Source organism: Trifolium pratense, linkage group LG6 (genome assembly GCF_020283565.1).
Source record: "Trifolium pratense cultivar HEN17-A07 linkage group LG6, ARS_RC_1.1, whole genome shotgun sequence".
Lineage (NCBI taxonomy): Eukaryota > Viridiplantae > Streptophyta > Magnoliopsida > Fabales > Fabaceae > Trifolium > Trifolium pratense.
Window position 1 is genome coordinate 39,951,326 of NC_060064.1, and position 15,344 is coordinate 39,966,669.

The following is a 15,344-nucleotide window of genomic DNA, read 5'->3' on the forward strand; positions in this document are numbered from 1 at the left end:
CCTCTTTTCGTTTGATAAAGATTGCTTCCCAGAACCCTTTTTTCTCTTTTTGTACCAAACACCACCACTATATCTATTCCATAGATACACTATCCACAAAGGGAATCCGAATTGAAACATATGGTCATTCATTTGCAGCTTTGTTGTGGGATTGAATTGTTGCACTGGCGTCGCCCGAGTCACGACGACAATATCATTCGATGACGTTGTGATGGGACCTCGATCAATGGAGTTGCAGGCAAGGGAGTTCGGTGGTGTGCGGAAGAGAACTATGAAATTTGAGAATAGAGAAGATTGAAGGCTCGGGAAACAGCTTCGTGAAGAGAGAGAACGACGATGAATTCAGATTGTGAAGAGAGAGAACGTTGATGACATAATTTAATAAGGTGGCCACGTATGTCGTTGGATTTGCACGACACATTTTGTCGTGCTTCCTAGCATTTTCCGTCAAATAAATATCAACCATTTAAGATCCCGAAAAGATTCAGTTAAATATAAAATCAACATTAATTTGGCATAAAGTCACAACAGCTCCTACGTTTGCAAATAAGTAAACCTACGAAACCATGCAAATTCACCTACAACAATTTCTACATCTCATTACATGTTTTGAATAATGATCATCTAACAGAAAATACATTCTTCAAATCTTCAAGCTAGCACGGTGATCGTCCGATATAGTCTCCTCGGAAGATGTGTCGCTATCAATAACAATCAAGTCGTCTTGTTTGCTGACATGATGTTGCAGAGACCTATTCATTTTCAGCATCCCATATTTTCTTCTTGAATAGGTTGAATAGTGAGAAGCATTTGACATATGTATATCATTTGTCTTCAAACCACTTAACTGATTTTGAGGCAGAAAGGATGACTTACCAGCAGCATCAAAGCTATGATCTGCAGAGAGATTTGGCTCTACAGACATTGGAGGAGTATTGATTGCTTCTCTGAGCCAGTGCGGCAAATTATTCTTTGCAGTGGAACAGTTAAATGGATAATCATTTGAATAAGAGTTTTCCTTGGAAATACTCAAGCTTCCTGTAGAATTGAAAAATCCTAATTCATACTTATCAATGTTGTTGTAAGAAGTTCTCCCGGAAAGAATAGTTGGCGCGGGACTGCATGCAGCGGTGTTACTCAGAAGAAATGACCTAGCAAGAGATTTCCTCAAGGGGTTATTCTCCCTATAAGAAAATACATCTTCAGGGGATAGATTAGTCTCCTCTATTGTATTTTGTCTCCAAAGACCTGATTTGGGATCTAAGAAGCAAAATTTTCCTTGCAACGCCACGGCTCTTTCTGCATTTGGATGCATGAATTGTGGAGCACTAATATCTTTCAGAAGTTTTAATTGTTCCTCCTCCCACCTCTCAGCAAGGTCCCATGGTGCCCTTAATGGTGAAAACCGCAATCTTGGATCCCTAAGCATAGCATCCCAGTTGCCCCTACCATGTCTCCTCACACCAATCCAGAGAAAATCCAATTCCTCTTCAGACCACATTATAGGGTATGGCATGAAATTTTCTTGAAACTTGCCTCTCTCATTTAAAGCTCTTGCTTTGCTTACAATGTTGTCAAGCACTGCTTTGTGCCGGAGACGCGATGGTTTTCGTTTCCTCGAAGACTGACATAATCCATCTTGGACAATATCTTTAGTTCCAGCCATTAAATTAAACAAAGGCAATGTAGACAAACAATTACTGGAATCACAACCTCCAGTCTCATGCTCCACAGGTAGAGACAAACCCAAAGAAAGAGAAATGGTTGGCACGTGTTTTGGTTGATTAGTTTTAGTTTGTTGAACATTCATTCTTTCATCTAACATCATACAACCGCCTGACTGAGATTGAGTAATGCTTGAGCAGACATCTTCGATCGTCTTTCCTTCTGAAATCACCTGAGGGACAGTCACAGAGAACAACATATCAATAATGTACAATGCCGTCATCTTGAAGATGCAACGTATAATATGAACTCATAGTTGATATTCACAAATACCCTTATGTAAAGGGGAAAAAAAAATTAGGAATTCTTCATAAAACATATTTCCAACGGGAGAAAAATGTCTTATCCAGTTGGTCTTCGGTTAACCATCGACCATTGTTTCCAACTTCTGTTTATTACCCCTAATCTGGAAATGTTTAACAGGATTCCCTATATGGTAATTTACTTTTTCTAAAATATGATTACTATCATCCTTGAAGTGAGAGATGTAAAAGCATATTTTCGTACCTTTGTATTGCCGGAGTTTAGAAATTCCAGTGGAGTAACTTGATTCTCAGCAGTGGCAGATCTACTGCTTGTAGAGTCAGATTTGGCTACAAGAGTTTTCATCCCCAAGTGAAGGGAATGCTTGTCAGCACCAAGGTTCACTTCAATAGTTTGCTCTTCTGTACCACATGAAAATGCTATAAATGAACTCTATAAAGAAATGCAAAAATGAATGGAAAAGCTTTAAAGAAAAATATTTATCACCAATCACAACTTCATAACAAAACATCAGATTCATCATTTGCACGTTAAAGATTAAGACCCTATTTCGATAAACAACTTAAATAACCACTTAAGCACAAGCACTCATCATATAAGTACTTATGGTAAGCTATTTTTATAAAAAAAGATAAAATAAAGGCAAATTGTTTTCATATAAACTACAAGCTGGTTTCATAAGCTATTTTTGAGAGCATGTGAAATAAACTAAAACAGTTTATGGACATGTTATAAACTGTTTCCATAAGTTATCTCAAATGCTTATGTCAGTAGATAAACTCAGATAAACTAATCCCAAACAGGCTCTAAGTGACCAGTAATACCTGCAGATTTAGCAGACTGGTCGTCAAACTGAGGTTCGTGTTCTCCACTTTTCTTGATGTCATTGGAAAGATCATTTTCAGTGGCTTCTTTCGCAAAGGGTTGAAACTCTTCTACTTCTTGGTCAGCAGTTGTGGAAGCAGGACAGAGATTTCTAGAATCAACATTGATAGAGATTCCTTGGCAATCTTTATCGAGATGTTCGGCTTCCTTTTGTATCAGAGAACTCTGGCTTGGAACTTCTGTTCCATCCATTTGAGTGTCAGTTTTCATTATGTCTTCCCCATAATGCAGTTGCTCTCCCACATGTGTCTTGCTGTTAGAATAATACATTCATATGCAAATATTTTCATTAACAACTAATATCATTTTCTATTAGATTTATAATATGTAAAAACTTGGTTTATCGAGTTTCACGGTATTTACCAGGTTTCAGAAACAACTCCACTAGTACATGTAGTGTCAGCATTTCTCACCTGTCATAATATCAAAAACTACTGTGATTCCCATGAGGTATGTAATCAAATTAATCATAGACACTAAATTTGAACCTTTAAGATTCAAAAACAAACAAACAACCATACATAAATAAATAAACAAATAAATCCATGCATAACAAATACTCAGAATCTTAGACCAACAGCTCATTAATGTTACAACAGAAATGAACATGTTTCTTTTGACAACATGAGGTTCTCTACGTCCAAACTCCGTGTTCCAAAATTTACACTAGCTCAATAATTGGTAAATAAAGGAGCTGAAACCCTTTTTTTTTTTTTTTTTGGTTTACAATGGAGTTGAGGATCGAACCTACGACCTTTAGCATACTACCCAAATCCCTCACCACTAGACCAAACCTAGAGGCTTAGCTGAAACCCTATTTAAAAGTGGAGAATATTTTTTAAAAAATTTAAATCCAATATAAGAGGAAAGAAATACAATCACGCTTCTTTGCATTTATTACCAGCGAACACATATATAAATCGGCAATGAGGAAAAAGATTTCAATGTTTTCAAAATAAAAATACAAAATTTATCATAGAATCCTCTTTAAAACATTTAACATATCATAATTAATAGACGATTCAAAATTGAGTAACAAACCATAAGATTTAAGAGAATCACCAAGAAGCCATACTTTTTCTCGAGTCTGATCAAGCTCTCCTCTTTCAGAAAGCTCTGCTGATTGATTAAGGTCGGATAGAAGAACCCTAGAACTGCTTCTACAAGATGCATCATCTTGAGTTTTATCCAGTGGCTTCTCTCTTTCCGAAAGCTCCACTGATTGATTAAGATCTGGTACATTATGTGCAGGACACTCGTCACAAGATGATTCGTCATCACTAGAAGCGGGATCAGCATTAGCATTTGCAAACATGCTCCACTTGGTTAGCACTGGAATGTTTTCCTTCTCGTGCAACAAATTACTTTTCTTATCGGTCCCATCCATACACTTTCTTCTTTTATAACATTGATAGGTTGTTAACGGACTGGTCAAGGAGGTCTGTGTTACCTTATGTTCAGATTGGTTTTCAAAATTATCATTGGAGGGTGACTTAGTAAATCTATCCGTTGACTTATTCAAAACAAGAGGTTCATCGCCAAATGCTGCACTGGATTCTCTGGTAATTGATGTTTCTGAATTGATTAAATTGATATCATTCTCAGCAGCATTCATTTCAACTGAGGGGGAAGTATTGTTTTTATTAGAACCATTGTCACATTCAGTACCAGAGTTCTCACCTACACAAGAATTTTTCTGTGTGTCGCAACCATTCTGTGAAGCCTCTTTTATTGAGGGTAATTCAAAACCATTCTGTGAAGCCTCTTTTATTGGGGCTAATTCATCATCATCCTTCTTCGAATTATCCTCACATGGATGACTTGTTAATGATTCCTTCGTAGTAATTATCAACTCAGTTTCATCACAATTTCCAAGCTCCTCTCCTTCGAGCCCACCTGGCTTTTGAACGGGAAGCGGTGATGAATGATCTGTCTGTTTGATGCTTCCAGAGCAAGGCTTTTTCCCATCACTAGTATCCTATGAAATATACAAACAGATGGATGAATAAGTGCCTTTATCATATATTCACACGAGATTTATATAACAAGCAAATAATCCAATCTAGTGGGTTGAGTAAATACAACATAATAGTAGTTGAAGCTTAGAAAGTCATAGGAATATTATACTAGTCACTTCCTCTAAAGCATGGGTATTGGGTACTAGTCGTATCTCCTACCGGTACCTATGTATTATAGGGCACTTCCAATATACACCAATGTACTTACATATAGTATTTTGTTAACAAAAAAAGTGGTAAAAATACATTAGTCAATCTACAAAGCTACTAGTTTATGCCCCGAGTAACAAGAGCGTAGATAAATCTTGCTAGATATGAAGTTGAAGGAAGGGGACATGCTTGATGATGCAAACAAATCAAAGAAATCATAAGTTGCATTAGATTCTCACCGTTGATTTTTCTTCATGTTTTTCTGATGTCTTCTCAGCAGTTTGGTTGTCGTGTTTAACTAGTTTTGATAAAGAACAATTACGGGCATCTTCACCAACTGAGTTTTGGCAACGATTTCCACTGATGAAACTTCTACTTTGAGAATGCCGCTTTCTTTTGTAGGTTATTACTACCTTGTTGCCCGTCATTTATACTTATCTTGAAGGAAATAAAAATCCTTCACTATTTGACGCTACGCTTCAAACAATATTGAATGATTAAAAAGTGAATGCTGGGCCAAACATAAATAAGTCACAATGTGCATCAGCGTCAGCTACCCTGGGCCTGTGGATGTAAAAATCAACACCAAAAAATTAGACGGTTAAAAGTAATAATTGAATATAAGATAGCTCGCAAGTGCTTTCTTGTATTGTTCTTCTAATTTAACTTGTAAGTTGGTTCAAAAGGGTTCTTGAGAATTGTAATTGGCATCATCAAATCAAATATGAACAGAAGAGTAAACAAATTTCACCATACACAAATTTCAATTTCAATAATTAAATCTCCATTCAAAATTTACAGAAGCATAATGTCCTGATTTTAAACTCTTAAAACAGCTTCATTAACAGAAGATTTTATTTTTAATATATACAAAAGCAAAAATGGAAGCTTGCACTTATTATAATCTATATAATAAGAATAATTATGTAGGCATTGAACATCATTGCTACCAAGATAAAGAAGTAGATTCAAGAAGCTAAAATAAATGGCATCTACTTATAGATAAGATCAAGTTTCTGAATAAGGTACAACATCTACAAACTCTATAAGTGATTCTTACAAAATCTATAATCACAAATTCTTAAAGACCTTAATCAGCAGTAGCACTTATGAGATTCTCTAACATAAAACTCCTTATAGAGACAATCCCTAACAATTTTAAGTTGCAATTCCAAAAAAAATTCTACAATGACCATATTTACCATTAAACATAAGCAATTGATTCCAATTTTCCATAAGAACCCAAACAAACCATTAGTCACCTCAAAGCACAAGCAAGAAAATGCTCCATTTGAAACAGCAAGAGTTTATGAAAAAAAACCAAATATAACACAGAAAAATAAAAAAGAAACAAACTTTACTCATAAATTGAAGCTAGAAACATTCCAGACACAAACCCCGATACTTATTTTTACTTTAAACAAAAACAAAAACAAAAAAGATAGATTCCTTGCAGATAAACCTAACAAGATAATGATTCCATTTCAACTAAAGAATAATTAGTTTTGATTTTACAATCACAGTTTAAGCATTTTCTACAGCACCCAACAAATTCACAAAATTTAATTTCATGCAGTTAATTATAAATTAAAAATAAAATAAAAATACAGTGAACCCAAAAAATAATGAAAATTATAAGAGTGAGAAAAAGCAGATGAAAGAAGAACTTACAAACACACCAAAGTTGAAAGTTCTACTGAGGAGCAAGAAACATCGTAGTACAGTGTACTTGGTTCATGTTTTTCATTTTTTTATTTTTTATTTGTAAATTAAATTTTGCTTGCACTTAATAGGAATAAGAACAACACAACATGAACAAAAACAGGTGCCACACTCTGACAGAAACGTTTCTTTTTGGTTGCGTTTTCACTCCAATAATAATAATAATAATAATGTACACGTCACTACCTCAGATGTTGTAGTGTAGGCCCAACAATGTTTATGGCCCATTGTTTAATTTAATTACACTAACCACATGGAGAAAATTATACCTTACATTACACCCCCTATACTTCCACCACTCCAATTATTTGAACTTCCCAAACTATCTTTCATTCTAAAAGATCTTGTGAGTGTTCATAATCAAACCTTTCAGTTTTCAAAAGAACTGGTGTAAATATTCATATGAAATTTTTTGAGAACCGAAAGGTTTTATACTTTAAAAAAAAATACTCAATTTTTTTTCCTAAATTTTTTGATCATGTGGCATTTTAAAGAAAGAAAAAAAAAATTGTAAGAATAAGTGATATTTTGTAATTGAAGGAGATTGAGGTATAAATTTGCTTTGTGTCAAAATGGGTCCTAATCTTGGTACAATATCATAAAGGTGACGGTTAAGACAGGAATTTTTCTCTTTAAACCCCCCGTATTTCTTTCAGCCCCCTGAAATTATCATTTTGGAAAACGTTTTCTAAAATTTATACTTTTTCGGAATCTATTTTCCAAAATATACTTAAATGTAATTTTCAAATGGGGAAATAACCATTTTGGTCCCTGACTCGAGAAAAAATACAAAGTAGTCTTTGACCCTGCAATTCGTTAGTCACTTTGGTCCCTAATGTTAAAAATTGTCGCTAACTTTATAAAAAAACTGAAGTGACATTTTTTAGCGACACGTGGCATGCATATTTAACAGATTTGTGTGACAGCCTGATGGATGATGTGGTCAGGGACTAAAATGCCATTACTTTTTATTTTCTCTTCATTTTTTTATCTTCTTCCTCGCATTCTTATTCATCTTCTTCATATATTCAATAATCTAACAACAACTTATTTCGCTTCTTCTTCTTTCAAATTTTGTTGTTATGCATACTTTTTTTCTTCATTTATGTATCTTCTTCCTCTCATTCTTCTTTACCTTCTTCATTACATGAAATTACCTAACAACCCATTTTGCTTCTTCTTCTTTCAATTTTTTTTGTTGGCTTTCACCACCAGTTTAATCTGGTTCGGGGGTTAGTTCTGACATCAAGTGGTTCCGGCCCCTCCCATCGCAGTTGTGAGGGATCGAACAGTGGTCCTCCCTACCAAGTTCAGCAATAATCACCACTGAACCAACTAACGATTGGTTTCTTGTTTCAAATTATGTTGTTGTGCAAATTCTATGGGGGAAATTAGATACTACCCCCTCCGTTCCTTTTTATTTGTCGTTTTAGATTGCTGTACATTATTCATATAATCTACTTTGACCGTAAATTTTTATTAATATATAAAAACCAAATGATAGCAAATAAGATATTGTTCAATTTGTCTCGACGAATATTCTCAAAAAATAAAATTTTCATAATTTTTTATAATAGATAATTAAAGTTATTAGTGATTAAAGGTATGCATTGACATGTGGACAGTGATAAAGTTATGCATTGACATATGTTAAATCTGCGTGTCACGTGTTTCTAAAAAATGTCACTTCAGTTTTTTTATAAAGTTGGCAACAATTTTTAACGCAATGGACCAAAGTGACTAACGGATTGCAGAGTCAAAGACTATTTTGTATTTTTTTTTCTTGAGTCAGGGACCATAATGACAGCGAGTTGCACATTCAGGGACCAAAATGGTTGTTTCCCCATCCCTCGTGCCAACTCAGCAAGCTGACGTGTGTCCAAAAAAATGTCACGTCAACTTTTTTGTTGAGTTAACAACCAAACTTAACAGCAGGGACCAAACCGACTAACGGAATGCAGATTCAGGGACTATTCTATAGTTTTTCCTCAGCGAGGGACCAAAATGACAGCGAATTACACATTCTAAAATGACTATTTCCCCTTTTCAAATCTATTTTTTCATTCACAATACAGTTTTCGGATTCTATTTTCCAAAAAGGTAGCTATTTTGGAAAACGATTTTCAAAAAGGCAAATATTTCGGAACACAGAATCCGAAATTGATTTGGAAAATATTTTCCAAAGTGATTTTAAAAAATGTTTTCCGAAATTATGTTATATGTGATCAAAACCACAAATTTGTTTCTCTAATCTGATTTTTCATCAATCTCAACTATTTTTTTATTCTATTTTTAACACTAGTCAGTATCCAAACATAATCCAAAATATAATTGTGTTGATAGATGTGAGTTATGTACAATTGCAGACGAGCATGATGTTTTGCAGCAAGCCTGGATTAATTAAACAAAATAACGAACATGTGAGAAGCTTGCGAAAGATAGAGATAAAGTTTGATAAACATTTTTTTTTGATTATCATTATACTTTATATATAAGTAAGATAAACATTTTGACTAAATTTTGAGACTGATGAAAAATCAGGTTAGAACAACAAATTTGCGGTTTTGATCACTGATAAATGGATTTCAAAAAACATTTTCCAAAATCACTTTGAAAAATATTTTTCAAAGCAATGAATATTTGGAAAATGTTTTCCTTAACCTTTTGGAAAATATAATCCGAAACAATTGAATGTGAATGAAAAAAGAATAGATCTGAAAACTATATTCAAGTCTATTTTCTATTTTAGAAAATAGATTCTGAAAAAATATAAATTTTGGAAAACATTTTCCAAAAACTATTTATGAGGGCAAAATTGAAATTTCAAGAGGCTTGGAAGAAACTATTTATGAGTGTGCCCATATTGTAAAATTTCATATTTTCATCAAATGTATTCTGTTGTCCTTTTTTATATTACGTACTTGCTTGCTATGCCTTCTCTCTCTACAAGCTTACTCTGCCTTCTCTATAAATTTTTTTTGCAATCAGGTGAATAACAATAAACTAAAACAGCAAAACTATCATCACTAAAATCAGGGGCGGATCCAGTGTGGTGTGAGGGGGGTGCACCTGCACACCCTGGATTTTCAAACCTTGCACTAAGTTTCCTGTAATTTAATATTCTGACCACCCTAAAATATTTGTTTTGCACCTTACACCCATAAATTTTGCACTTAAGCCCCAAAATTCCTCCATCAATTGACGCTGACCAGCTTTTTGGCAGAGATCACCGACTACTTTCAATAGTTTTCTGACGCACAGCTTTTTATGTACTACTTAGTATTACTTTTTTTTTTTTGAAGTGTTTAGTATTACTTCAATTTAACTTACAGTGTATAATAGTAATTTTTTTTAAATCTAAACCAATGTTCAAAATCCAAACCAAGGAATAGAAACACTTGATAATCATATCACCTTGCGCCTAAAATCTTCAACCACTATGCTATGTTAGTAGTTTTTAATAGTGTATCCATATTAACATTGGTATTGTGTGTATGCAAATTTAATAAAATATTATCTTTTAAAAAAAAATTATCTATTTAATATCTTAAAAATTTTAAAAATCATCTTTCCAACATTAAATCGGAAGACAAATTATTCAACTACATGCATCGACATAAATATTTTTGAAGACTAAAGTGTGTTATTATTTTAAAAAATAAAATTTTAAAGGACGAAAAAGTTTGCACCCACTGACTCAGGGTCCTGGATCTGCCACTGACTAGAATCATCCTCATAATCATTATCATTGCTTTCAAGATCAGAACCAAGAGGTTCTAACCACACAATAGACCAATCTGAGTCATCCGATTCAGAACCAGATAAGAAACACCAATCATCAACATTATCTTTATCTTGTCTCATGTATATTTTTCATCTCTTTTTCTCATCAAAATATGCGGAATAAACGCAGCAGATAGCAATTTGATTGATGTTTCACAATTTTAGGGGGTATTTGACATTTCACTCAAAAATAATTCTCAATTTAAATTATAAATAACATTTTTGTTTTCTTACGGTAAATTATAAATAACATTAAAAAAAAAGACTTAATTGCACATTTGGTCTTTTATCTTTATTTTAGGTTTTAAGTTGGTCCCTTATCTTTTAAAAGTTTCAAATTGGTCCTTTATCTTTTCTTTCGTTTAATAAGTTAGTCATCTTCGTCAAATTTTTTACTAACGCTGTTAGATGTGGATACAAAATTTGACTTACAGCAACAACAATTGTCCATAGGTAAAAGCAAGTGAAATTTGCCTAATAGCAATGGCTGTTGAACTATATAGAGTTAGGCTCATTATCTAGTTAGTATAGGCACATTAACTAGTTAGTATATAAGATAGAAGTTGCACTCATTTATATTTTGACACATTCATTTGTATCCATTCTATTAGTTTCATTACCGATTTCTATAACTTTTCTCTCCTTTTACTCTGATATCATGAATCCTAACATGGTATCAGAGTCATGGATTGCTCCTTAGGCACACAATTCCGCTGCAATTTTCCCGATAAAATTCAACTCTCGGATTTTATTTTTCCTTCCATTCTCATTTTTCATTTTCCAGTTTCGATCTTCTTCTCCGTCCATGGTTCTTAATTCCTTTCAGAATATTCTTCAATCTTGATTCAATTTTCAGTTTTCGATTTTAGTTCTTTTCTCATTTCCCGTTTCAATTCGGTTTTGCGTTTTTCGTGATTCCAATTCATGTTCTTGATCTGACTTCTTGATTTCTCTTCTATTTGATTCTTGTTCCGTGTTTGATTGCAATTTTGTTTTATTCGCAATTTTAATTCATCATTTTCCCCAAATTCTAGGGTTTGAGACTTCATTTTGATTGAATTTCAGTTGAGTTCCATTTCCGCTTCCGATCGCATATCATCTGCACTATGTTTCTGGTGCTGTGTTATTTTCAATAATGATTCAAGGAGACGAAGATGAGAATCTCAATTTCGATGATTCTTTGTATAATTCTTCGTTAAAAACTTGCGGCAGTTCGTTATTTCATTATGTTACTTTGATTCTTTGAGTTCACCGGCATTGGCGGCAGTTATTGGTGAGATTGCGATTCTTTTCGATCTTGTGGTGGATATGATTTGACGATTCTTGAGTTTCGGATTCATTGTGAGTGGTGTTATTGTCACCATTGAAGATACTGATTGCAGAATTGAATTTTGCTCTCTTCAATCCTTGAGGTTTGTCTACATTGTTCGTCAAATTCTGTTGAAGGTTAGGCTATTTGATTTGTCGGTTTGGTGGTGTATCTTTCGATTCTTGAAGTTTTGCCGAAGATTCAGTTTTGATTATTTCAATGGATGATGATTTGATAGTTTGATTCTTTGATTTTGCTACTCGTATGTGATTAGTGGTCTTCATCTTGAAGCATTGTGATACAATTTGTCATTGATTTTTTTTAAGCTCTAATGAAGTTAGAGACAAATATGCATCAGAGGTTGTTTTTTTTTTAATCAATTTTAGCTTACTTTTGATCAAAGATTCAGTGGCTTTGAATATTCTTTGAAGTATAGTTCCAGCTGCTTATTGAAGATTGGTTTTGGCATTAGTTACAATTTATTGTTTGTGATTTTCTACATCACTGGTATTTTGGATGCACAATTGTGTGCTTCGGAAGCTTGACATTAGTAATTGTTCTGATTTTCACGTGCTTTAACAGTTACTATTAATTGATCAATGATTTCCTGCAAATTGTCAATTCTGTGAAGTTTTATCCAAGACTGGTTCAGATTAAATGATATAGAGCTAGTTGTTGTGATATGGAAATTCAAGTTGGAAGTTCATTGTTACCAAGTTTACTATTAATCTGGTTGCTAAAATGCATCTTCTCCAAAAGTTGTCATCTGAATTTTATGCCAAGCTACATATGTTGAGAAGGGTTTATAGAGATTTGGTACAATAATATTGTTCTACTTGAGCACTTGAAAAGTTTGTCAAGTTTGGATTGGAATTTGGCTGCTGGTTCTACATGTACTTTGGATTATGGCTTGGAAGTTATTAAATTGGTTCAAGTATTTAGGCCTGTTATGGTTATCCAATTTGGAGTCTAAAGGTTCAAGTCTAGTAGCAGCTTGGTTGCTTGTCCTCAGTTTTATGCATTTGGCTTATGCTTGCTGATAGTTTGAAATTTGAAGATTGGAGACATTTTTTGATTTGGCTTATGCTTAGCTTATCTCCTCTTTCACAGTCCCATATTAGTGGTTTGTTGTCCTGTTTGGTACCTCACTGCTTATGTTTTTCCTCCTACAAGTGTTGGAGTTTAGTCTTATTTGAATATCCTTTGTGGTTGCCGCTAGTTTTTCTCGTATTGTGAAGATTCAAGATCGGTTTTGAACTCTTTAATCTACTCTTTGTTGCCCTGTTTTAGGCAGGTGCTTAGCCATATTGGCTTTGTTGCTTTTATGCTATCTCTTGAGCAGCTTGAATTTGCTTGCTTGTCAAGTGGTTAGTTGGTTTTCTTTTTGATGTGCTATCTCATCTTGAGCACAACATTGGTATTGATGCTTTACTCTTTAGCCATCAAGCATGCTACTTGATCTTTCTCCTTGATTTGTTGGTCCTTAGATGAGCTAATTACCTTTAGCACAACTTGAGTATTGATGCTTCACTTTGTAGACATCGGACTCTTTTGATATTCTCTTTTTTTGCTTTTATCTTGAGTGATTGAGTGCTCTTGATGGTTAAGCTTTGTGTCTTAATTGGCTTTGTTGATTTGCTTCTGCCCTTAGTTGGCTTTGATGGGTTGTGTTTTTTCCTTATGGTGGTTAAGCACTACTAGTTGTTGTTTTCTAGCCGATGTATTCCGGCAAATTTCATTGTATTTTCTTTATATTAATGTACCTTTGTATTAGTGATCCCAAGCTGGAAGTGTTGTGACCACTTTCCAGCTTGCGGGAGGCTGTTGAACTATTTTCTTTATATTGTGGCCACTGTGACATTAATTGAATCGATATCGGTGATTGAATCTGAGGATTGTTTGGTTCCGTGACGAATTGATCGGCGGCGAAGTAAGGTGGGCGGAGAGGGAGGGGATGAGGGTGGATTGGAATGTGAATCTTGAGGTTCAGGGGAGATGATGGGTTTAGAATCTGGAAGCGTGGAATCAGAGGTAGAAGTTTCCGGCGGGTCGTCCGCGGAACATTGGAGAAGTGTGTCGGTGAAAATGTCATCATCGCCTTTGTTTTCATTGATTGAAGCTAATAATGGGGGTCCATTAGGATTCTGAGTTTTGGACAAAAGACAATAGCTCAAGATTCATTGATTGTAGCAGGCAGTAGTGAAGGGGGAGGGGATGGTCCGTGGCGTGTGGTGCAGAAGCAACGAAAAAGTAGAAAAGCTGGCCTAGGAAAAAATCATGCGACGGTGGATGGTAAAGGGAACAATATTCCGGTGAAGATTAATGCAGTACCGATGAGCAATAATACCATTCCAAAAATAACGGGATCCCGATTTGTTACTTTAAGGGGGCGTTTGTTTCAAGGTTGTTAATTTTACTCCCAGGAATCATATTCCCAGGAAATAATAATGGGAACTTTATTCCCAGGTATTTTAGAAAAAACATGTTTGGTTCATATTAACTACATTCCTAGGAATTATTGATAAAAGTGGGTAAAAGAGAAGTTATTGGAAGTTATTTAAAATGTATTCCCATTTTCATGGGAACTTTTCTTTCCCACCCATTTCCTTGGGAATAAAATCATGGGAATAAGAGAAGTTATTGGAAGTTATTTTATTCCAAGGAAACTTCATATCCAGGAATAATTTCATGTCAACCTTGTAACAAACATGGGTATATTTATTCCAACCCATATATTCCCAGGAATATTATTCCTAACCTTGAAACAAACACCCCCTAAGTGACAATAATATTGAAATAAATGAGGAAAGAGTCAAGGTATACTCCATTTAGCTTGTATCCATTTTATCCAGTTCATCCGTTGGATGAATGACATGTGTCAAAAAAATAATCTAATGGGTGAAATTAAAAGATTAAAAGGATTAAATCAAATGAACCCATGTCTTTTCTTCTTCTATCCCTGTTACGCACAGCATAACTGTTCCGCCGCCGTTCCCTGTCTGTCTTCCCTAACTTCTTCTCCACACACGTTCACTCTTGCCTCGCAGCCATCGTCATGAGCGAACCTCACCACGTTGCCGCCGTCAATTTATCAAAATTTGGAGCAAAGCAATCAAACTAAAAAAAGAAACAGTAATGACAGAGGAGAGGATGGAAAAGTATATCGTCGCTTTTGATATATCAAAGGGAAGATAGTAGACGAGACGGCGAAACAACGAGAGGGTAAAAGTAAAACGGTTGCAGAGAGGGAATGATGAGATGAAAAAAATGAAGCACAAAATCAGAGAAGTGGTTGGGGAAAAAATACAGGGAGACGGCGGCTCCAACGATTGCAGTCGCAGCAGAACCGGCACCGGTGAGAGAGGAAGAGGAGGTGCAACGGTGAAGATGAATCACAAGGATGAACAGTTGTGTTGTGCGTAACAGATAGAATTCTTTTGATTTCACCCATTAGATTATTTTTTGACACGTGTCAGTCATCCAATGGA

The 15,344-nt window shown here is 34.6% G+C and overlaps 1 protein-coding gene across 2 annotated transcripts; it reads right to left on the reverse strand.

Moving 5' to 3' along the window:
* Positions 1-472: 472 nt before the first annotated feature.
* Positions 473-7,328, reverse strand: LOC123888194. 2 transcript variants are annotated; one of them, XM_045937166.1, is made up of 7 exons: positions 6,714-7,328; positions 5,282-5,606; positions 3,950-4,852; positions 3,238-3,287; positions 2,814-3,127; positions 2,233-2,390; positions 473-1,897 (listed from the first exon to the last, which is right to left on the reverse strand). In XM_045937166.1, the coding sequence occupies exons 2-7, from the start codon at positions 5,468-5,470 to the stop codon at positions 644-646; spliced, it is 2,868 nt and encodes a 955-aa protein (XP_045793122.1). In that variant the 5' UTR covers positions 5,471-5,606; positions 6,714-7,328; the 3' UTR covers positions 473-643. The 2 variants fall into 2 exon arrangements, with proteins under 2 accessions (XP_045793122.1, XP_045793120.1); XM_045937164.1 differs by having other exon boundaries at positions 6,245-6,885.
* Between the last annotated feature and the right edge of the window lie 8,016 nt (positions 7,329-15,344).

Excerpts from the sequence above, each read along its gene's own strand:
- LOC123888194 (XM_045937166.1), bottom strand. The coding sequence starts at position 5,470 with ATGACGGGCAACAAGGTAGTAATAACCTACAAAAGAAAGCGGCATTCT. Across the intron at positions 3,128-3,237 it reads GGAGTTGTTTCTGAAACCTG|CAAGACACATGTGGGAGAGC; the intron begins GTAAATACCGTG and ends TTATTCTAACAG. Across the intron at positions 1,898-2,232 it reads TAAACTCCGGCAATACAAAG|GTGATTTCAGAAGGAAAGAC; the intron begins GTACGAAAATAT and ends ACTGTCCCTCAG.